Source organism: Athene cunicularia, assembly GCF_003259725.1.
Source record: "Athene cunicularia isolate RWA chromosome 18 unlocalized genomic scaffold, athCun1 chr18_part1, whole genome shotgun sequence".
Lineage (NCBI taxonomy): Eukaryota > Metazoa > Chordata > Aves > Strigiformes > Strigidae > Athene > Athene cunicularia.
The window spans coordinates 7,524,761-7,549,633 of NW_020799123.1; the positions used below are offsets into that span (position 1 = coordinate 7,524,761).

The window sequence follows — 24,873 nt, forward strand, 5'->3', positions numbered from 1 at the left end:
GGGGGGGGAAGTCCTGATCTAGAAAAATAATTATAACGTAATAGTTTGAAGCAGCAATCCTAATCAATACTTGTAGGGAGAGGCACTCAAAGGTCTCGCGATGTACGGAAAGAATAGAGGCGCATGAAAGATCCCGCGATGTACGGGAAGAACAGGGAACTAAAGATCACGCGATGTGCAGAAAGGCGTATATAAAGCAATTGCGCAGTTAATAAATTGAGCAAATAGCAACCACCATATTGGCGTTTGTGCTTTTGTTCCCGCAAAGGTTTTAACCTCCTGCAAGGGTTAGCTCTGATCTGAGCGCCACATGTATGTGGATTGGCGGGTAGAAAAAGACAGCTAATACCTTACCACAACAAATACTAACTAAATCAACCTAGAGCTAAGTATGAGAACTAACAGTTTGAAAGTCATAGCAACATAAAGAGATGAATTTTATCTTGAAATGAAGGTTAATCATGTTATTTATTATAAGCTTATGATACCTTTGAGAATAGCAGTAATTTATATTAAAGAATTCCTCTAGTACTGATTTTTATACTAGCATTAAGTGCAATTCCCAGGTTCACTGGAGTGAACAGGATTTTATGCAGGTATACAGGACAGGTGTGGTAGTCTTTGAGAGGAAAGCTTATGAATTTGCCTTTCTGATGTGTATTTCACCACAACTTCCCCATGAGGCAAGTTTCACTTCAGGAACTGAAGTACTGTGGCCTACTGCAGTAATATTTAATGTAGTTAAGACAGAGGTTTACATCTGTACTGGAAATAGCACATACAAAATGTATGTATGAGAGCAACCACAAAAGCCAGTTTGTGTAAATTTAGTTGGAGAAAGTTTGGAACGAGCCGTAATTCCAATGACAGAAACATTCACAACCCTGAAAAGCAGTTGGAAGGTTATTGTCAGAAGGATCAAATCCTCTGGTAATACCCAGGTAAGACAGAACTCTCCTCATTTGTGAGATGCATGAGCATGGAGAAAAGAAAACAAAGCACATAAAGGGAAAGAAATAATAAAATATACCCAGGGTTACTTTCCTATTTTTTCTAAAAATGATTGAAACACTTTTTTTTTTTTTTTTTTTTTTTTTTTTTTTTTTTTTTTTTTTTTTTATATTTGAAATACAGTAGAGTTTTAAACTGTTTCATACTGAAGGAGGATAATGCAAAATATCTGCTTGTGGGAGCAGAGATCCAGGCTCTGCTTCTGCCTCACAATCACAGTTACCTCAGATATTGCAGATAAACCACTGAGCTTTTGGGAATGAAAACTTATCTTGCTTTTCTGTCTCACAAAATGGGAAATTCAGACATGGGTGAGAGCTGATATTGCTCATTTGACTTGGGAGGGAATGAAAACATTTATGCCAGACTTGATTTGTCGTAGCACTCCAGACAGAGAAAAATAAGCACCAAGAGGTGCTTTGGAAATGAGACAAATTCAGGCATAAAGTTTGAAGTCTCTGCTGAGTTGGTATGGATACAATCGTATTGTACAGCACTGTAAATATGATGATATAAGTTTGTGAATAAGGCATTTATCCTTGAGGACTAAGGACTTGTGATTCACCTGCATCTGCCTGGTTAATCTGGTCAGAACCAAAAGGCCAGAAGTTCACAGAATAACCCAAGGGTAAGGCAAATAGTTTTGAAATGAATCAAGTAAATGATTTGCGTTATATGCGTGCAGCTGCCATGGCAAAGGTGCCATCAAAGTGTTGGGTCAAATCAAATCAATCAGTTAAAGTGCTATAAAATATGAATGTGGAGGGAATAGATGAGATCTTGATGTGAATAATAAAATAGTGTATAAACTACCTGAAATAAATCAATCTTCCTTTCATGCAGCAAATACAAAATGCAGTATATTTCATATTAACTGTGGCTGAAGTGAAAATATATTCAGATGAAGATACAATATTAGAAGTCTATTTAATCTAGTGGAGGACAACACTGCCTTAAGTGATCATTTACTTCACAGAAGTCTAGGGGTCAGAGTTTTAAAACTAATTCAGTCCTTAAGATGCAATTAGAGACTGAAGTGATTTTGAAAGACACAGATTCATTCTGGCACCAAGTTCTGTTGATGAAAATGGGGTTCCGAACATTTGCAAATCTTCATTAGGTATGTGACTATGTTAAAAATATGGTCCCAGAACTCTTTAAGATTCTTTTGAAAATTCTGTAATGGAAATGGCTTTATGTTTCAAAAAAGGTTTTAATAGAATAGCTTTATTTCTCTTGAAACATTCTTTACTGTGGTATTTACCCCTATAGTGCAGAAAATAACAGAATTCATGGTTTTAATTAAAATGAGCAACAAACATTTTGATGGAAAGCGTGCAACAGGGGTGAAAAAGCCCTACCCAAATCTATTTCCACCAAAAAACTCCCAATAAAAGCATCTGGTTTTTCTGACTACTCATCAGGAAAGCATTCGTTTAGTTATATATAATCCACTAGTCAAATTCATGCCTGAAAAATGTTACATCTTTGGCAAAAAAGAGAAAATCCATTTACAAAACCAGTCTTGGTTAACTCAAAATGATTTGAAAATTACAAAATGTAAGCATCCTGTTCTATTTGCTTCAAACCAATTCTCCATATTATTTTGAGTATATTTGAAAGTATACAATAAATATAAAAAGCTACCTGGGTATGTTTACTTCATATTCATTGTAGAGATTGACAAGACAACAGTAAATGGAGAACAGAGTTTGAGGATTAACCTTTGTGAGAGACAATCCAAAGCAGTCTGAGAGAGCTTCTTTCCTAATGTGAAATAGGAACAAACAACTCGTGTTCCTTTTACAGGGAAATGAGATTTCTAAAAGAAAGTCAATATGTTTGCTATCATTAGCCTTAATTCCTGTTCCAAATACGACAGTTGAAATTCTCAGCACAGCTTCAAATGACACCTGTCTTCCCAGAAAATCCACACAAATACTGTCAGTTAGATTTTTTTTCACATTCAGGGACTGACATCTCTTTCTGCACTTCATCTTTTCTGCCCTGCGCAGACACAACATGGGCATGTTTTCCCGAAATGGTACAGCACAATCTGTGGATGAGCAGTTACCTTTGAATGTATTCCAGCGACTGTGGATGAAACACATTTTTCCTACGTGTCTTATGATACCAGTGTCTGCTCTGAGTTTGCCTTCTCAAGGAGTCAGCACAAAGCAGCGTACTCATCTGCATGCACTTACAAATCCCCCAGGGGCTGCCATGATGTGAAGGCTCTTGCTGGCTCTGGGTGAGGCTAAGGAAAGCCACCTCTCCCTGTTCAGCCAGAATGTCAGCGAGTAGGGATTTGGCCTAGATAAACTTAACAGGGCACAATGGATAAAGATATTCAAGGATAGATTTGTGTTTCAGTAATACTGGTGCAAATCCAGAATTATACTGCATTTGTATTTATCTGAGACAAGAATGTAATGTACACAGGGCTTTTTTACCACTATTGGAATGGTTTTGTATGCATCAATCAGTAAATAGTAGTTTCCCTAAAACATGCTGCTCTTATAGAAATGATTAAAGGACAAGATGAAAGAAAAAAAATCTCAGTCAACTACTACTTGGAATTTCTAACCAGATTTTTTTCCTGACTATTGCTTTATCTGATGAATTCTATTTTACCGCATAGGGCTTCAATCTAAGCTAGTTACCAAACTTCTATTATGCCTTTCATATGTTCCTTTCACAGAAGATACTGCCTCAAGGCCTAATTTATAAATGAGAAAGACTATGCTGTAATTCTCAGCAATAAACAACAAAATTGTATTTTTGAGCCACTGCAAAGTATTAAATGTTCTTTCCTTAGACAGTAAGTTTCCTTCCATTCTTATTCATAGAAAATTACAGTCTTCTGTGAGGGTTATTGGCCTATGACTTATTTTTCTGTCATACGGTTTGTGCCAGCAGTAAACTACAGTATCAATTAACTGTCTAACTTTCACAAATAGCCATGGCGTTATCTAACTGCTATTATACGTGCCAATAAGTTGAGGCTGAAAAATTACAAGTGCAGTGTTATTCATTGCATTTGATAGGAAGCCCCCCAGAAAAGTGCAGGTTTATCAAATGACCCTCTGTTGGAATAAACAACAAAGAGATTCATCACATTTTAAAGAAAATAATCTTGATGATCATATGGTTTAGTAAATTCTAATTGCTAGGAAAGGCTGTGCAGTGTTCTATAACTCACCATTACAAAAGCAGTATTATTTGTGTAACAGAGATTCCCTAGCATTAAAAATGTGACTCATAATACTCCTGCTTCTAACCTCCTTCTTAAAGTGGGTAAATGTTTCAGCCTCAAGCATTCTTCTTAGGGAAACTTTGAAGTGCTGGGGAAAGTAGAGGTGAAGATACCATTGAAAAGAAAGAAAAAAACAAGCAAAAAACCAAATCATGAGACATAGACAAAGGGAGTAGTAGCAAGAGCAAAAAAAAAAAAAAAAAAAAAGGGGGCCTCTTGTGGGGTGAGGAGAGGAGGAAAGGACTATCATCAAGAGCCTCCATAGCATTTTGAAGAAAGACGTTTTGCTGCTTTTATCGCAAGCAATTACATTGGAACTATCTCCTGTTACACCGTATGTGACACAATGAAAGCCACCCATGCTATTAAAAATGAGAAGGAAAGATCTGCTCGGTGAAATGAAGGTAGCACTACAAAACTTCCCAGTCCTTGCAAGACAAGGCAAAGAAAAGCTTTTATTTAATGTTGTGGCTTGTTGAGCACAGCTTTTCTTTGTGACGTGTTGCTCTGCTTACAATAAACAGCTTTTGGGGTTTTCAAATGCCTCAGCTTTACTTCAGTGTGTTTAATCACCTGCGAAAGCTGTTTATTGCCTTGTATACTTCCCCCATCATGAACATTATCCTTTAAGTATAAGGCTTTATGGTGAGTCTAAGCAGGCCAAATGATGCAAGGGTACAAGGCACTATCAAAGCTGTGTGCAAGCACAGATGAAATAAATCCATATGAGGACTACAGACCATGAAAGTAGAAAGATAAGCTATAGTAATGCAGTGCAATGATTTCACAGGCACTCTGCTTATCCTCTAAAATGCACCCTTGTTTGTTGAGAGCCACACTGGCAATCTTATATGCCACCATCAAAGAAAGATGTATGCATTCAAAGAAAATTATGAGGGATCATGATAGATAAAGCCAGAAAGGCTAATAAAGGGCACTTGTGTGTACTTTACTTCTGAAGGCTTCAGCTAAGGTGCTTTAAAACAGCCGCAAACATAATAAAAAAAGCTGAACACTGAGAAAGTATTTAAATGAGAAAATGTGATGTTACATAGAGTACATCCTTTATCAATAGGAAGGACTGCACACACTTGTAAAGAACCTTTTCTAAAAGGCTATCAAGACCAGGAACAATTAATCAAAGGCTTTTTAATATAAAAGAGTAGTTTTTTTCCTCCTGTGAAAAGCAGAGCTAGAAAGATGGTTAAATTCAACTCGGATATCTTTATAGTTTTTTGCAGGTATTTTGACTTTGGTTAAGAACATAATAATATCAAAGCATGCAGCAATTGTGTTGCTCCTGAGTTTGATAACAAAGATACAGAATGGTGGCAAACATCAAACAAAGCAATGACAGTGACACACCTCTCTGTTTCAAAAAAAAAGTCTAGTCTCACTAGAATTCCTGACTATTTTTTGCAGAGAAGATGGAAAAAACCCAGTGTATTAAAAAATGGAAAGATAAAGCTGACATAAAGTATATACTGGAGGCAAAAGCACTAGGCCAAATACCTTTCCTTGTCTTTAATGTCCTGAAATATTTCCACACAGAAGGCATTTGATATTTGCCAATTCTTACTCAGTAGAAATTAGGAATTTACTACTCCCCTGTGTGGTTTTTAAAAATTTTATTTTCCTTTTATTTAGAACTTCGGCTGTGAAGTGACTTTTCTAAGCCAGGAATATTCTAACTTCTTTCTTATTTTTTAACCAGGCTTTTGTTATATTTTGTGTATTTATCAATATTTTTTGCTCTAATTCATTAAATGACTGTATTCAGCTTAGTAATAATTTTTTAAAATTTCCAGTGATTTCTCAAGACCACACTCAATGAGTTCTACTCTAGAAACATTGATTCAGTAGCTAAAAGCTATAGTTTCACTATGTTATGCTTTTTTTTTCTGCATTAAGCTGTTTTCTATTTCAAATGTGTTTGGCAAAATCAGGGTTTTTCACTCCCTTGCAGTTTTCATACTACTTAACATGTCCACTGATTCATCAACTAGAACCAAATATTGCTTGCTATCCCCTTCTGAATAGTCTACTGTGATTGCCAAAAGCAACTTCAAAAGGTCATGAAGAAAATCAAATCCATACAAAACAGACTCCAGAAGTTCTGAATTAAAACTTCCTTGCAAACACTAACAGGCCAGAATACAAATCCTACAGCTTCTGTAGTCAGCGGTGCTTTGGGAATTCAGGCAGAGAGAAAGCAAAAGGACTAAATCTTGTTATTTTAAGTAAGAATATCACCACAGATTTATTTTGTAGAACAAAGATGAAACATTTTGTAAGTAGGTACATCTACTTGAGAATACACAATTTGGGCAATCATGGCATAGAAGACCTAATCATTTCAATGTGTTACTGACTTTTAGGGATGCAGCATAAATATTGGTGTCGAATTCTGGTTCTTCACCTACATGAAGTGACCTGGACTTTAAAATTAAATACTGTTATCTCAGCCAGTAAGAGTTGAAGCTATAAACCTTGTAATACATGTTTATGTTGTGCAAATTTACAAAAATAATTAAGGAATCTTGTTGGTTTTTTTTTAAGGAAAAAAATTATTTACGTATATTCAATGCAATTTCACTGCGCTTATAAGATGATCCGTTGAATTAGTAAGCTAAAAATGATGACATTTGAAGCAAGTAGTGTTGCAGAAGCTAAATAACTGCTGTAATTGCAATGTTAGTATGGGTTTCCATAAATTCCAGTCTATTATGAAAAAAATATATTTCCAGTGAGTGCTTTACCCTTTTATCTCATCAAATTAACTGAAAATTTGCCTAGCTACCTTTAATTTACAATGCATTTACTCTGAGGTGTCAAAGACAGTCTGAACTGCTTTATATTCAAGAAATAAGGGGAAAAACTAATTTCATTAAACTGCAGGCATTTAAAAGCTAGGTTTTCCTTACCAAGAAAAGTGGGCATTTTTGCAGGCTATTCTTAGATGCCTGTGTTAAAGCAGAGGAATGCTAGTTAATGTTTCTGGAGAGAAGTTAGGATTGAGGCAGCCAGAATCAGCTCGATAGACAGACCCACAGCCCTACTGGTGGACAGAGCTCTCTGGAGGTTTCTAGTCCAACATCCTGCTCCAAGCGGCACTACTGTTAGTCCTGCATAAAGCAATCCATGGCTTCATCCAGCTCAGTCCTTCTCATGGATTTTGTGTGGAAAAGAAAAAAGAGGGTGTACCTTGCACACAGTCCGTGTTCGGATATGTCTCACTGACTTCAGTTTAGCAAGTTCCTACCTTTTCCCGTGCTTTTTGCACAGATTTGTGTAAGTATTGCACAGATGCACACGCAGCTGCGTGAAGGAAGATGCTAAATTTTTAGTTGTGGTTAATGAAATCCCATAAGCAGTCACACGTCCCTTGCCCAGTCAATGACTCACCTGTGTCCTGAAGCCACCAAAAAGCAGAACCACTGGCACTCCCATTTTACTGGGATTGTAACGTACCCACAAGACTCAACTTATATATTGCAACTAAGTGACAACTTTCAGTCACAACTGACCTGCTTTAGATGGAAAAGTTTTTTCCTGCACTTTCAAATCCATCAGCAGTAAATGCTGAAAAACTAACCAACCTTGTTTGCTAATTTGCATTCTTTGCTAATTTATACCTGTTGGCTAGCTACACAGAACTTCCTCTCCTTTCCTAGAAGTAATACCGGCAATGTCATATTTGTTACCGTATCCTGCTAGCAAATGAATTAAATTTACCACTTAACCAAGCATGAAATTATGTTTTCAATAATAATTCAATAAAAGCTGCATAAGCTGGGAACAATTACATATCTCATTGAAGAATCCAGTATCACCAAAGGTGTCCATTTTAGACATTAAATAAGGTGTGATTGCCCATCTATAGTGCATCAAGATAGAGAGCTGATAGCCCAGTTAGCTTCAATGAGCCAACAGAGGATGCAGGTAGTAAAGCTTATTGATTGGGCTCAAAATACCATAAAAATCTAATGAAATGTAATTTTCATTTTGAAAAAAAAATTGCAAAATATCTCTCTTTAATGCTTTGTGGACTCCTGCTGCCATGGGAGATCCTGAGATGAGAACTATCCTCATTCTGGAATTGCTATTCCAGTTTCCTTCTTGTTGGCAGCCAGCTCCTGTCTACTCTAATTGGGTGCTGGTCCTTGTGCTCTCTACAGTAGTATAATTCTTTTTCATAACATTTGATGTGCAGAACTCCTCTCTCTTTCTGTCTTCTCAAGCTATTAAAAAATGATTGCAGTCAGACGAACAGTAATATTTATAAAGTTTGTTGTAATAATTTGACATACTCAATATTTCATCTAGCACAGCTGTTTTATTCTCCCATTACATACACCAGATGCTGTAATATTGTTCCTAATTTATGCGTGGAGTGTTCAGTTAAAGGCTTCTGCGTACTTCCACACCATGCAGCACGGGCTTACAGCACAACAGCACAGCTCGCTCTCTCCACTAATCACCTCTATGCTGCTCTCAGGAAAATGGTAGTCCCAAACCTTCTAAAGGTAACAGATGGTATCTGGCAGAGGCAGGAAGAAAAGTTAAAGTGCTGGCATGCACGTCGCTCCTCCCAGTAGCTCCTCTTTTTAGGAATCTCTTTAGTGTATAGTTCACTGCACATCCCTTTACTCATATGATTAGTTATGCAGGGCACAGTGGTGCACTAAAAAAGGACAAACATTACTAGAAGGACAAATATTACTAGACAAAGGATTTTAGATGTTGAAATGGATATGTGATTTCACAGCTAAAGGGCTTTCAGGAAAAGACAAGTCTAAGTGGAAGAGAGGATATAAACAAAATCCATTGGCCAGAATAATACTTAATCCTTTCAATGAAATAATCAGAGAGCCCAGAACTAGCTGAGGGAAGAGACTGGGTTGAGAATACCTCATTATTAACAGCATTATCAGAGATCTGGAAATGAAATAGGATTTTACCCAAAGAATGATGGAGATGCAAGTGAAATACTCCCAGACTTGTGATGGTTTCTGGGTTCTTATCTAGTGCCTTGTAGAGGTTTTCATTAGCGCAGCCTTCAATGAACAAACATATTTTGGAGTTTGTGGTGAAGAATATATTCACAACTACGTTTCTGATTTTATATTTTTTGCTTCATTTGTAGGGGATGAAGGGTAATTGTTAGCAGTCCAGGCAGCAATACATACAACACGATAGTCATTGAGAATGAATGATGGGTCCTTTCATGGGGATATTATGCCTTCACTTGCAGAGGTGAGCATTCATCATGAAACTGTTCTGAGACTTCTTTCTAAATAATTTCTCCTCTTCCCTTGCGCTGTTTTGGGAGAGTAGGAACAGGAGGCGATAAAGCAGCTGGACACATATAAACATCTTGGTGATATTTGCAGTGATATTCTAAGGGGAACTGAGTAAACTTTCAACTTCAAACAGCATTTAAAGAACATGACATTTGGAAAAATATCAGTCCATTCAAATATCCTGAGCTGTTTAGGCAGAAGTTTCCCCCAAACCACGGAGATGAATGTGGAGATGCCCACCATGGCTGTTTGAGCTCCAGACCAGCTGTGCAGTGCCAACTCCGATACCCTGTTTTCAAAATTTAAGCTGATACTTCTGCTTGTTCTTCTCTGGGCTAGCTTTGGTGGTTTTGAGCAGATTCTCTTGTAGCGTACCTTTGGCCTGCGAGACTTACCATATAGCTGTAGGAGGATTTTAGCTGTGACCTTGCTCAGTGTAACTATAGCAGACCTTACACACGTCCTCACATTGCAGTTTGCTGTGGTTCTCAGATGGCTTTGTGATGTTTAGCTCCCTAACTTGAATTTATCACAATAGTAAGAAAGCAGCATACCATTTATGTTCAAGTGCTGCTGGATCTTCTAAACAAATTTCTTCTAAAAGAATGAAAACTCCTTGAGTGAGACACTCCTTGGGTACATTGTTAAGATTTTTATTCACACAATGTTACATTCTTAGTAGTTTATTAACTTTAGTTTGCTTGTGATGTTGAATCCTCAGTGCTGTACTCCCTGAAAGATATTGAAAATGATGCAGTTCTGCTAGAGAAAATAGCAGCTACACACTGACATGCAAACCAGTGACGTTAACAGTGGCAACCTACATGATATGTAATTCCTTTCTTTAATATACATCTGCCCATGAAATTCCCTGTTTGTTACATAAGTCCTTAGCTTTGATAGCTCCTGCCTTCACAGACAGAGGCTGCTTGCAGTAAGATGCCTATGACAAAAGATTCTGCAAATAATTCATTATAAGAGTAACAAACTGGTTGTTAAGCTGTTTCCTATTTTCCCTGCACTAACTCCAGTATCTGCTGGCCAGTTTCATCCAGCTTTGACAAAGAAGAAGATAACTCAGTGGTTTGTGAAAATTGGGTAGGAGAAAGGACCAAACCAATTTTGTACTGAGGAACAGGCAGGTAAAACCCAGGTATTACAGACTGTTAGCAGCAGTCAACTGGACAATCAGCAGGTGCATTTGCAGGGTAGCTGGCGCAAAGGAACTTGGAAATAGCCACAGCATTTTCTGCCTTTGCTTTCTAACAGAGGGGATCCGTGGAGTAGTGGAGAAGTGATAATGGGGAACAGAGGCTATAAAGAAGCTAAAATGAGATTCTGTATGAAACCAGGCTGCGTTATTTCTTCCGTTTATGGAACATTTTGTGTTAACAGAAGATTTGTCACAAAGAGGCCTCCTAAAAGGTCAAACAAGATACAAAAATCATTTACAACCAATATGTAGCTACCTGAAGGTCTGGGGACATTTGGGTGATGGCAAATGTGTAAGTAGATGGCAAAAAACTTTGCACGATAATAGAGGAACATTCCATCTGAAATTTGATCCTAGATGCTGGCATACATCCCTGTGCTTCCGAACAATGTCTTTCTGTAAATATACATATATAAAAGGAGCGTGGTGTAAGCACTGTAAAAAGCCTGGATACAACATCCATCTGGTCATGGGCAGACAGTGGCTTACTTGCATTGAGAAGATTTCAAATAGATGAGATAAGGTGCCAAAGTTTTAAGCCTAAAGTTGAGATTTAGAGGCATGGATTTACTGTTGCATGGCTAATGAATCCCAGGATCTCTCCAATACAGCCTTCTGCCCATGCCAAATTCACTTTGGTAGTGAGGTTCTGGGTGCAGAGTTTCTCGGGTGTTCAAACCTGTCCCTGGGCAACATCAAACCAGTAGACAGGTTTAACAGTGTTTCTGTGATTCTAATTGAGCAATACCTAATAAATAGCCCCGTATCTGTCAAACAGGGAGTTACATCCCAATCCATCTTCACGCTATTGAAACCATGGCAGTCTGTCATTTTTAGTAACACACTCAAAATAAATATCACAATGTGTATTTGCATCAAAAGCTTAAGTCACTCAAAAGTATCTATTAATGTCCATCATATAAACAATACACTTTACAAAACTAAACACAAAAATACATTTGTTTAGAAGGGTTGTGATGATATCAGAAGTATATTTGTGTGATTAAAAATTATTCACATTTTAATCCTTTTTTTTTCCAAAGGCTTCTTTGCACAGTATATTTGAATGCTATTTTGGGTAGAAGTCTTAAATGGTCCTAGATGAAATAGGACTAGATTAAATAGTTAGTTAAGGCTAAACACTTAATTAAGGCAAAGTATCTTCAAAGGAGCTTTTAACTGACACCTCAGCACAGCTATTCTGCCCTTGGCATAGCCCTGGAAGATGCTGTGATTTAAAGTCATATCTGTGATATATTTCTTTGCGCTGTTTGTGTGGCAGGAAATGGAGACTGCAGAATGCGAGTATAGGGATTTAATACTATCAGTAGCAAATTACGATGCTGATATGCTGCCTCCAGCTGCTGGCTGGGCCACAGAAGAAAGGATATGGGAGTAAAGGATATACCCATTCGTTTTTACTACACATCAGAAGAAAGTCAGAAACCACAATTTGTCCTTATTAACCCTTGCCTGCTCTTCTCCTTCCCCTTCCTCCTCATCTCCAAGATATACCTCAAATGTATTTATGTTACAACATGCCATAGAAGTTAGTGTATTGTATGCAACATCCTCCTACGCTGAATAGCTTCCCTGAGACAGGTGGTACTGAGCTGTTAAAATAAATAAGAGTGCAGCATGCACTACATTTTTTTTTTTTCTGAGCAGTATGTCACAGGTTAGTGATTAGCACTACTTATATGATGTATGTTTTCACCTTGATCCCAAAGGCAGCTTTGAGAGAGTCAGACCTTGTGAATTCATAACACGGAAATAAAAAGTCATCTTTCTTGAAAAAATTATCTTTTAATAGTCACTTCAGATGCTCCAACTGCCTTTGTGAAACAATCTCCTCAGGGTATATCAGCACCCATCTGAACTTCCTTCAGATGGTTTTAAGCTGTGATGCAAGATACACAGATTTAAGTTCAAGATAACTTTACTGATAACGTTACTGGGAGCTGGAGCTGATGCAATGGAGACAAAACATAAATTCAAAAACTCAACATTTTATTGACTTTCCTTACAAACGATGCTGCTTCTTCAGACTGATGCTTTAATCAAATGTCTTACAGTGAGTTTTTGGATTCCGAAAAATAGACTGCAGGAGAAACCTTATCTGTATATTCATTTGCCTTTGACTGCTGAAGTGATGAATGATAGGATACAGCTTTAGAAGAAGAAGGTAAACTAAGAGCCTCATACACGTACACACAAAGGCATACATACAAACACACTTCTTTTTCCTATAAGACAAATGTTCTAAATTGAGACAGGCAAGATGAGCTGCACTCTAGAGAAGACTCATGAAAATGGGACTGTTAAGTTTTTGGCCTTTTCTACTGTTGCATTAAAATTCTACATTTCTATTCTATTCTTCTATGCAAGAGGAAAGGTTTCTTTATTTTAATAATCTCCTTCACATTTGCCAGTTAAAACAGACTCCCCTATGATTTCTGGTAATCAAGTTCAACTTCCTTTTTTCATTCTAAAACCAAAAAATTCCACTGTCAGATCTACATTGAGAGTTTGGGACTGTTTCTTTTTCAGGGACACAAGCAATAACTTGATAAAGAAGCTGGAGGTAAAATTGTTCAGTTATAATTGCTTTCAGCTGAAAGTTACATAAAACAAACAACAGTTACAGATCAAACACTTACCCAAGCGACACAGAGGGTACCACACATCTAAGCAACACTACTACCAGCTATGATTTTCTGTCACTTTCTGTACAGGAACAACATACCCAAATGAAAAAAAAACGTACATGCAAAAGGATTATTCTCTTCCCAATTTTCTTGCAAGGCCTGCAACACCCATAATATAGGCTGTCCCTTACATTATGAACAGTTTCTTACCCCCAATTTATGTACATTTGCCTCCTCTGCTTCAGTATCAGCTACTCATGGTTCTCCTCAGCCTGAGTGGCACACAGTTTAAACAGCCCCACTGCTTTACCATCCACATCCCAGTTTGATAGGAACTGCTGATGCACAAATTTGGTTTTGATTATTAGATACAGTTCATTGACCACTGCTTCAGGGTTTTTTTTTTCCCCTTAAGCTCCTTTCTAGCATCTAATCCTAAAATACATAGTTTAATTCTCCTATCTATAAGCAAACCGTGCCTGCTTCCATCTTCAACAATCAGCGATTAACAGTACCAGGAGAAAAAACAGTGAACTTGCACTTCTCTCTAACACCAAACTGCCACTCAGAATTCTGAATGGCACATTTGACTGCCACAGCAATTTGTATTTCACCCTGGCAGCAGTGTTATTTATCCCCATCTTTTCTAGCTTAGAGCAGAATTGATGTGTGTCTATTATAAAGTACCTGCTCCAGCTGCAAGACAGGCAGAAATCCCTGCTAAATATATGGTGATTTCTTGATTATAATCAGTGTAAAACAATAGAGGGACATGTGACTAAGAGAACTGTTATCTGTCATGCTGGAAACACAAAACCAAAAAAATGTTTCACAAGGACCACACTTGCAATTATTTTTTGCTTAACAAAATGGGTTTACTTAACCTTAACGTTCTTAATTTTTACATGAATGCACTGATGATAAGTCAAAATGGATCTTAGATTATTTCCTGATTGTTTTCACTTATTTGGGGTTGCTGCAGCCCAATGACAAACCAGTCCCCAGTCCATAGTTTTAATAATTTTGGATGAAAGTCAGAGTTATGTAAAAAAAGGAAGGGAACCTTTTTCCCAGGTTCCTCAGTGGCTGCGTCTGATGCCAGTTTGTCAGGAACTGGGTCTCTTACAGCTCACACTCCACAGCCGCCACCAGCAGGCCACAAGCAATCACTATGCCTCTGCTGTCTGCGAAACTCTTCAGAAAGCTGATGTAGTACCTTACTCCCACATAGAGATCTTCAGCCAAAATGTATCTCCTGCCTAAACGGGCAGCAGACACCTAACATACAATATGAAGTCTCCTCTCTCCGTGTACAAACTGGTTTCCTAATCTACACTCTGTCACAGAATTCCAGAGCAATTTGTAAATAATCTTCAGGAAAAATATCCTGAATATAAATATATACTCGATGGATGCAGGATATAAAGGCTGATCAGCTAAGAGTCAGTCGTGCCACCAACTTCAATTGGTGAAGAACCAAAACCAGCCAACGTGCTGTTGGAAGCACTATTCATTAGGCAATGAACTCACCTGCCAGCTAGGAACCTGCAAAGCTCAAATGTTTGAACCCACATAGGAGAATAAGCTAATATTGAAAGAAAAAGAACTGAAGAAGAACTATTTTGAATTGTTGATAAATAACTATTTATTTATCAGTTCAAAATAATTTCAAGCTGGGCTTATATTGATTACAAAGAGAAAAAAAGAAAACCTGTCTTGGATGCTGTGTAAATTATTCTTAAATGTTTATGAAACTGTTGCAATGCTGTTTTTAAACAGAGTAATGTTGGCTACTGTAGCTATGTAGCTATTTAAAGTTCTGAATATGTCACCTTAGTAAAGGACTGATAACTGAACATAACAGGTACCCAGCATTTCCTTTCAGAGAAGAAAAAGAAAAGATGTCTCCAATATACAAAACCAGTGATAAAAACTGCTTCACCAACTGCAGCCTTTTGCTGTTGAACTAAGAGCACAAAACTGAAAAATGTAGAGGCCAGGATTTACCAGAAGAGGTATGAGGATTCTCATTAGTTCTGGCTGGCATGGCAAGTGTTTTGCCTCAGATGAACTGGTGGCAGCTGAACAATAACCTGATATACGTTAGCATCTTCCCCAGATATCTTCACTTTGCTAATATGATTTAGCTTCTTTGTACAAAAAGACATGGAACATCCTCATCCATTACAGCAGGCTCCCAGTAAAAAAACATTTCTTAGATACTGTGCCCAAAATACCCACTTTCAAGAAAATATTATCCTATTTTACTAAGTTTCAATATGTCATACATTTTTATGTTTGTAACGCAAAAATGACTCACCCTCTGAGACCAGGAAATGTTTTAACAATGCTAAAATACCAAATTATACTCCATGTAAAGCACATGGTGTTAGGAGACTTGTACACCTTTACTATGACAGCAGGATTGGTGTGAGAGAAAAAAAAATCATCAGCCTTTCTATATCAGTGGTTATAGCCCCAAGTAAAAAATCAAGTACAAAGACAAGATATATGTTACTTTTACTTCTGCAAGGCCTGAAATAAATATCTAGGTTTATAAATAGACCTAAGTGCAGAATGAAATAAATCCAAGTAAGATACTATCAAAACAATGCACCATGTATATTTAAAAGATTGAAAAAGGGCATTAAGAACAAAGCTAGTACTTCTGAAAATTCCTTTGAATATATCAAGCTATTTTGTAGTTGGAGGCCAACTGCTGCTCCAATCTTCTTTTGAAGCTACATCATTAAGAACTGAAAACAGGAAAGCAACTTATTGCAATAAATAACTGAAGAGGGGAAAGAAAGCAATGGACAAGAGCTTTGGCTAGTATTAGTTAGCCCAGCTTCAGTAATATCACAGACTCTTTAACCTTCTAATGGAGCTACTGCCCAGTGTTCCCAACAGCAGATTCCCTTGATGTTTCAAATAACACCCCACTGAATGCATTTCCAGGGTTAGCACACCCACCTTTGCAAGGATACCATGGGTTACTTTTAATTACTACTCAACATTAGCATATAATTTGAACAGCACCTTTCAGAAGGTACCTGCCAAAATGAGAGCGTATCCTGAGCTCTAAACAGAGTACAGTATAGCTTGTGGAGTAAACCTGCTGAATCATTTCTTGCCAGATCTAAGGTCTCCTAGGAAGTTTCCATGGCAGACAAGTGAGTTTGTTTTTTGACACTAGACAAGATTAAATGTCAAGCAGAGTAGTTATACTAGAACAACCCCCCCCCGATACTATGAAGAAGCTGTACAAATGTGTTCTTGTGCCCGTTCAGGACTCCTTTACGATTTCAGTGGTGCTCCACTATCCCAGACAACCAGAAATTCAGAACACACCAAGACGCACATCTGAGTCCCCACATATTCCAAACGGATTCAACCTCCAGAAAGGACCACTGAAGTGGTAAGGAAACAGAAGTCCCAGTATAGAGACAGGTCAACACCCTGAATATATACATGTTTCCCTATATAAGGTCTAGTCACAGCAAAGTTTGCAAGTACCTCTGAAATAATACTTAGCATTTTTTTCCTGTTCTAAAGTCATTGATGAGGTTGAATAAACAAGTTACTTTAACCTGCTTGTCTCATTTTATGTTCATTTACTAACACATCTAAGAACATGCAATACTGTAGAAGTATTAGAAATGCTAAACAATTATTTAAGCAGCAATACTGTATTTTGGTTTTTATTCATTAAAGTTTTTGATGTTTGCATCAGACTTTTGACTTTCTAAAGCCACTCTAAATCAAAACATCCTATTATTAAGCCCTCTAAAAATTCATCACAAATCAGTTTACAGATGACATTGATGTCTTATTGCTATCCATTCCTCCTGGACCATTTCTAACAATTCATTTTTTATATTCCTGCAGTGCTGAAATATGGTTCACACCAGTATCTGTCCTTTTAGTAATCACCAAAGCAAAGCTTGGCAGTTGTCATATATTGCACTCTTGAGAAAAATGCTAGTAATACTCTGAATTGATTGAACGGCATGGAATCAGAACTAGCTGGCAGAGAAACCATTTAACTGATTTCAATTCATAAATCTCTTTTCTTCTATGCTATTTTACTTTAGAAACTGCTAAATATCACCATTATCTTGTGATGCATAGAAGGAACAAATTATTTATAAATATATTAATTTAAATAACATGTGATTGCATTCATTAATGTCCCATACGAGAAGGCGGACTTATGGATCTTACTGAGTAACTTTCATTTCTGCACACTGAGCTAGAGAATGTACGTAACAGTCCTTGGCCAGCAGACATTGATTTGTTTATTTCCCCAGAGGTCAACATCAGGTACAATGGCCTTCCTTGTCTTAAAAATAAATTGATCTTGAAACAGAACTTTACCTGCTTTAAACCACAATTGAAGTCCTTGAGCGTGACCTAAAATGATTAGTAAGACATCACTTACATGCAAGGTTTAATTAATTGGTAGGGATGCACCTAGTGTCTAAAGCAAATGCTGTTACTTAACACATTTTTAGGAGGAAAAAAAAAAAAAAAGTACAGCCAAGAACTGTAGCTCAGTCTTAAAGAATCTTGGAAATTTTGAAATTAAGTCCACAGGGAATCAGGAGATTAAAGGCAGATGGGCTCAAGGTAAATCAGGGGGCAGACTTTGGGCGACCAATGGCAAAGCTCTTGGAGAAGAGAGATGCCAGCACTGGTGAAGGGAGGAAGAAATCCCAGCAGAGGACTAGCTCACTGGGAAGTGAGGTGATTTGTTCATCTGCTATTATTATCCATGACAGTCTGGAAATTCCTGTTTTGGAAACTGAAACCCACAGTGCTTGCTGCCTAAATGGCACTAGACTACACTGGCTCGTCGATGAAGCTAGTCTGTTCTGTTGCTGACTGCCTTGGTGCTTATGTGAATTCAAGTCAAAAAAATCAGAGAAAGTAAAATGGTGTTTTCCTTTGTGACATAGTGGAGGAGTGTGATTTGCGTATTAATAAGGGTTTGCATTGTTTATGATAAAGGACTGTTTATCTGAAATGGGCTGCATGTAAAATTCACTAGAATGGATAATCAAGAGACAAAGCTGGGCCTGAGAGAGAACTGAAACTTGGGGAGGTTCCTCAAAAGCAGCATTTCTTCTGGGAAATTTATCTGCATGTAAACTCATTAAATATCTTGTGCTGAGATTCTGGATCTTGAAATCCAATTATCTGTATCAATGATATTCAGCCTTCAGGATCTGAAAAGCCACTTTCTCAGGAAACAGAGAAGCACAAACACACAAAGTAACACAGCACAATTCAGAGCAACATCTGATGATGCTTGAATTGTAAATTGCATGACTTGATACCTCACTGCAATCGCTGGACAGCACATAAAGCAATACATTATTGTGAAAAATTGGATCAAAGAGCTATAAATATTTGGAAAACTGCATTGCCATCCCTTTTGCTCCTGAATGGAATGGGAGGAATTTTCTTCTCAGCCTCAGATCAGAAGTAACTATTAAGTCACCTGCTGTGTAACAGGCCACAGAGTGTACTTTTTTCCCCTTGTAGGCTGCGGGGTAGGAAGGCAGTGATGTTGTCCTTCATAGTCTCCTTTCAGACCATCCCTTTGCTTTAGGAACAAAAAAATTATTACTTTATTCCCAAGCGGTCTAAAAATATTGTAGGAAAGTCTCAATCTGGTTTACTAAAATGCCTTCCATCACTAATACTGAAATAAAATAAACTGTCTAGTGGAATCAGCTAGAAAGGTATGGACTTAAGGTAGAATCTTTAGTCATAAATTCTGTAATGGAATGGTTTGCAACAGTTTTGGTCTGCTGAGGTAGAAATTGAGAACTAAATAGGTAACTGGTTTACAAAAATTAAGCAATGCTCCCCACCCTGAAAAACTAAAGGCCCAAGAGAAATGAGTGGCAAGGAATGAAAGAGTTAAGAGGAAGCATTAAGTTAGTGGTCATATCACCCAGGTATGTGTTACCTGAATTTCTCTAGGCTGGTCTTGGATTCTGTTCCTGTGGGTGAACCACTTCTGTTCCTTCTTAAGTTAATTTCAAAAGTGAAGCACACAAAGTAAAAATGCTGTTTTCAAAATCAAATAAATATTTGATTTCTCAAACCCAAATAAAACTGATTTCAACTCTGATAGCAAAATATTTTGTTAAAAATTCGAAATTACTGTTTCAAGACTTAAGTGTACTGAATGTTTTCTTCCCTCTAGCTCTCTCTTAAGGCTTGACTCTCCTCCCAGCTCCCTTTTCAAAAGAGGTGTATAATTCTGACTCTGTGTGCAACTAGCTGTCTCTCTTGTTCACTATGCATGTAAGCTAGCTTATTATAACTTTGATTTGAAAGCATATCAAATCCCTTTTTTATTTATTCATCATTTTTCTTAGGATCAGTTCCATAAAATCCTTTCATGTACAGCATAATCACAGTTATGTCTTGTCTAAGAAAATCCCTGGCTGCTATATCAATTGGTTCATTGCCCTGAAATCTGAAGTGCTTCAGCCCATATGAAACACACCTCCATTTTTAACATATAAAAAACATTACCAAAAAGTGAACACAAATACACTGCCCGCCAAATCAAATCCTCACCGAAGCCTTAACTATGAGCAAAGAATGTTTTTTTAAGACATTAAAATTGCAGTCTTTTCCTCAGATGAGAATTTTGATTCAACCATTTTAGAAACCTCTCTAGAACAGACTACCCCCAACTAGAACCAATCCTGTTCTTGTGACAGGACAGAAGACTACCACGGTTTGTCAGCAGCAGGATAATTATTTGAGTGTGGTAAGAACACCTCAGTACTGATACAGCATCTCCCAGGTTACTGGTGCCTTCATTTTTTTATGAATAATCAGACTTTGTTTTGCCACGTGCTTGTACAAAAAACTAGTTGAATTCTTAGAATTGCTAAAGACATTACATATTCTGGAACTCTTGGCTTTGATTCACTGACAACTTCCATATCATTCTGGTAGTGAATTTTACATTATGTCATACTGTAATTTATAAATAATTGAAATATGTCAGCGTTGACAAAAATAGCAGTCAATAAAATTATTTTTTTGTATCAAAATGAAAAACCTCAATGGTTTTCTACTTAAAAAGCAAAATATACATATTACCCTGAAATTTGGGCCATAGTGGGAAGGATCACTGTCCTTCAGAAAGTAACAATAACACCAATTTATCTTTTCTGTGATGAAGCTCACATCGATCCTGATGTACGTGCACATGTACCAACAGAACCTCAGCAGGACGTACAGAGCAAATTCCTAACTTCTCATGCTGTTTCCAGCAGAAATCTCATTTGTCAAGACAACGGGAGAAGATAAATCATTTTGGAATAGCCCTTTGTTAGAGTCTCTGCTTGTTCTGATATTCTAAGTCACAATGCCTTGTCATCTGCATTGTTCTGTGTTACAGACTGAATAAAAGAGAACTGCCTGCATGGAATAATCAACAAAATCTTTAAAATACCTTTTTAAGCATCCTCACATAAGGGAAGCAACAATAAACATTATGGACTAATGACTGTTTCTAAGAGGTTCAAGATGTTTTATTTATAAAATAATTTTAGAATTGAAAAGTATCAACCCTTCAGTTGGATAAACAGAATTGGTAACTTAGTTATTTGAGGACTGTCCTTAAGTTTCCATACTGTGAATACATTCTTTAGTGAAAGAAAAATCATTAAATATAATCATTAGGATGAGTTTGTTTTTTGAAATGCTTTCAAATGATTACCTTGCTTTGAATGGTAATTTAGGAACTGAGTAGATCTCAGATTTTTTTTTTTTCAGTGCTGCACTCTAAAATTTGACTGTACTCTTAATTTTTAGTAAGTATAATTATTTTAGTAAACATAAATGGAAAGACTAAGTTAGCACCTGACCTTGGCAATGCAGAAAATACTTTTAAGAACCATGTATGTAAAATGTCCTCAACTATGCTATTGATATGAGCATGAGATTATTAAAGTGAAACATGCTTGGGATCCAAACCTGCTTTCACTGTTCAGATTTGTTAACCTTCTGCATTTTTTTCACTTTCACATACACTGCTGTGTAACAGTTTCAATTCTGCTTCTGAGCACTGGGTCAGCAGGCACAAATGCACATGCTTTCCAAATCTGGGTAACAAGATAAGGTTCCTATATGTATAATTTAAAAAATATTATTGGTCAGACATATTGGTTAATAAACTATTCAGCTGTGGCAGTCGCTTCTCAACAAGAACTTATCATGATGATTTTAGATAAGTAACATAGTCTTTGCTAACCTGTCGTTTCCATCTGATCCAATATCCTTGGAGATTTACTTATGATCTATTAAAATAAATGTTGCCATTCTGCTGTGAGATGTCCAATAAAAATTCTTATAATGAGTGCCAATATGCTCTAGATAACACAGAAACTAGATCATTTTTTGAACATCGGTCTGCTTGTCCCATGCTGAGATATGTATCTCATAGTTCTTTTTATTTCATAACATAAAGAACCTCATTCATCCCTTCCTACCTCTTAACACGATGGCATTGCAATGTTATCCTGATTTAAATGAATAGAAGAAGGTCCTGGCCATCTTAAACAACACTTTTAGAACAGCACCTTTAAAATGCCACTCATATGAACACCAAATTTAATCATGAACGTGGAGTTTCTAAGTGAGATGCTATTCTTCCAGACAGCAGAATTTCAAGTAACAATTAACATGGCAATATAAATATATGCTAGAAGACACCTAAAAATGTATGGTTGCTATCTTTCCAGCGGTGATGGAACTGTGATTTGCAAAGTATTATGTTGTTGTTATTCTGCCTCAGAGCTGACTGAGGCAAAAATGTAAATGCTTTAGAAATACAAAATATAGCACATGTTTGTAAGTGTACTAACTTCTTGTTTTTATACCAGAACATGATAGAATACATACCTTTCTTCCCCCTGTGTTTATGCGAAGTGGAGTTAAGAAGGGATCAAAAATCATATGGCTGGTTTCAATATTGACAGGTGACTGTCTTTTCCCAACAGAGCAAAGATTCCAAGCTGAGTTCACCAAACCCCAAAAGGAGGGAACTGCAAAATATAAAACAGTGCAAGTTTAAGAAAAGTCTGGAAAGACTAGAGAAATACATGCAAGGCAGATAGTTGTCTGCACACACATCCTGAAACTGAAAAAGCCAAATTGATCTAGCACTTGAAATTTAGAATTTTGTACACAAAGACCAAATATATATTGTGTCGTGTAGTTTTGATTCAGGAAACAAGGTTGGGTGGGTTTTTTTCTTTTTTTTAAGGTACCTAGAAATAATCCCAGATTCAGCTATAAATAGCTCATTTACTGTTAGTATTATTGAATGTTGATGCCTTTTGGGGCTTTATTTTTTTTTCTATTTACATGTTGTTAACAGTTTTCAGAACCTTTGCGCCTCAAAGCATTCTTCTGATTTACAGACTGTGTGTGAGAGTCTCCAAACCCAGATCAGGGGGAGGAGCCCATGCTGGGGGCAGGAGCACAGGTGTTTTGCCCAGAGGGTGGAGCTGGAAACATCCCATCTGCTGCTTATAAAAAGCTTTTTGGTGGCTGCAGCTTAGGCTATGCAGGATTTTGTAGTGTGAATGCTTGTTTCTGCTTGCGGTTCTTGGCTGCTCTAGAGTTTTGGTTCCTATCTGTAGTAGGCTGTAACCCTTTGGGAAGATATTCCTTGGAGGAGAGACAGGTGGAAAACACCTTCTGAGCAGCATGTAGCCTTAGGAAAATGGCTGACCTTGGTGAGTGTTTTCCTATCATGCCTTATAGAGCAACGCGGTTATTTTTGCTCTCAAAGTTTGAGTGTACTTAGGTGTAAAACTTAATATATAGCTTCACTTAAGTTTTCTACAAAAGGAGATAAGCTTTAGGGTTCCTTTTAGGCTTTTGCTTGTGCAGTGAAACCGCAGCACAGGTGTCTACACAGAAGCAATGGCAAGTGTTTTGCAGTTATTTGTCTTTTCCAGTAGTTCATAAGCTTGTCCACAGGTGTTCCTTTGATTATAAAATATGTGAAAGTTCAGTTTTCAGGTGAAGCTTTTTTTTCTTTGTGCTAGTCTGTCTTTGCATCTACAGGAGTTACACGTGCTGGTGAGCTCAACCAGCCCTGAAGGGATCCAAGTGGTAGAGCTATAACTGCCATATTAGGGCTTGCAATGCTTCAAGTTTCACTGTATTCCCGAGCTGAACGGTTTTGAAGTCCATGTGTTACCAATACCTTAAATTCAGTGGTGAAATATCTTTTCTTAACACCTGACATAGACGATCAAACCAGCTCACATACAAAGCCCAAAAGGGGTAACTACCCTTAGTATGTATGAATGAAATATCTAAGGAGGAATGATTGTGTAATGCTCTGGGAAAGCAAAGATCAGGGAATAGCACACAAAATGGCTGGAATTGCAGACTTCCACATCAAACTATGTCAGTAATCTCTTATCTGCATAATAAACATTGTGTGCAACAACTCCCTAGAAGGTCAGATGGAAGGCCTTTAAAATAAGGGAAGATTTGGGTGATAAGACTCTACCACCTGTTCTTTTTTCTTAAAACTTTATTTGGCTTCTGTTTACCCAACTAGTCAATTCCCATTTCCACTGGAGACTTACATGGCTATAGAAGTTCCCAGAGTATGCTGAGTGATAGTGCTAATGCTTTGAAATTGAATAAAATAAATGTAGTGCAATTAAAAATAAACGAGAGCACACTTAATTATTTGTGCTTATACCATAGGATCTCACTTCAATTTTTTGTCAGAGAGAAAATCCCTCTTCATACATAGCTCTAAAAAAAAAAGTTTAGGTTAATTGAGGTAGTCTGTTTTCCCTTGATAAATCCCACTGTTGTTGTTTTAAAAAAATAAATGATGAAAGTGTAGAGCTGCAGGTTCAAGAGGGAAACTATGAAATGGGAAGTCTGTTGCTTGAATGGTTTCTACTATTACTAAAAAAATCTTCTGGGCAGAAATACTCTTGGTATTGGTAAAAATAATTCTTTAGCAAGCTCTTTAAAAATAAACACAGCAGACATGGTAAGGGCAATAAAATGGCAAGCCAAACAGGGCAGTCCATTATCTTCAAATACTTATTGCTTAATTTATGATATAACTGGGATTGTCCCAGAAAAGCTGCACTAGAAAATAGCTCCTATGAAGAGATGTTTTATAAAGTTGTTTCTGGTTCTGACAGGGAAATGTTGCATTCTGTCACACCAGCCCACCACCACAAAGTCGAGAAGGTGGAGCTCCAATATTGTGATGTTGCACTGCGAAGGTTATACTTGTCACCCAGACACGTAAGTCTGTTGCAATCTTTGATTTCCTTCTAAATGCCTAGGAAGCTCAAGCTTAAGAATCTCTCCAGTATGTGCTTGTTGCCAGCCCTGTTATGTATGGTCAGACAAAAAGAG

At 37.2% G+C, this 24,873-nt stretch overlaps 1 protein-coding gene across 1 annotated transcript in view; it reads right to left on the minus strand.

The window, feature by feature from the left end:
• CA10 (carbonic anhydrase 10) overlaps positions 1–24,873 on the minus strand; it is a 178,126-nt gene that overhangs the window by 103,481 nt on the left and 49,772 nt on the right. Inside the window, exon 3 of the mRNA XM_026861294.1 lies at positions 22,369–22,511. Within this exon, the coding sequence (XP_026717095.1) occupies positions 22,369–22,511 (143 nt within the window). The remainder of the gene's footprint in view (positions 1–22,368; positions 22,512–24,873) is intronic.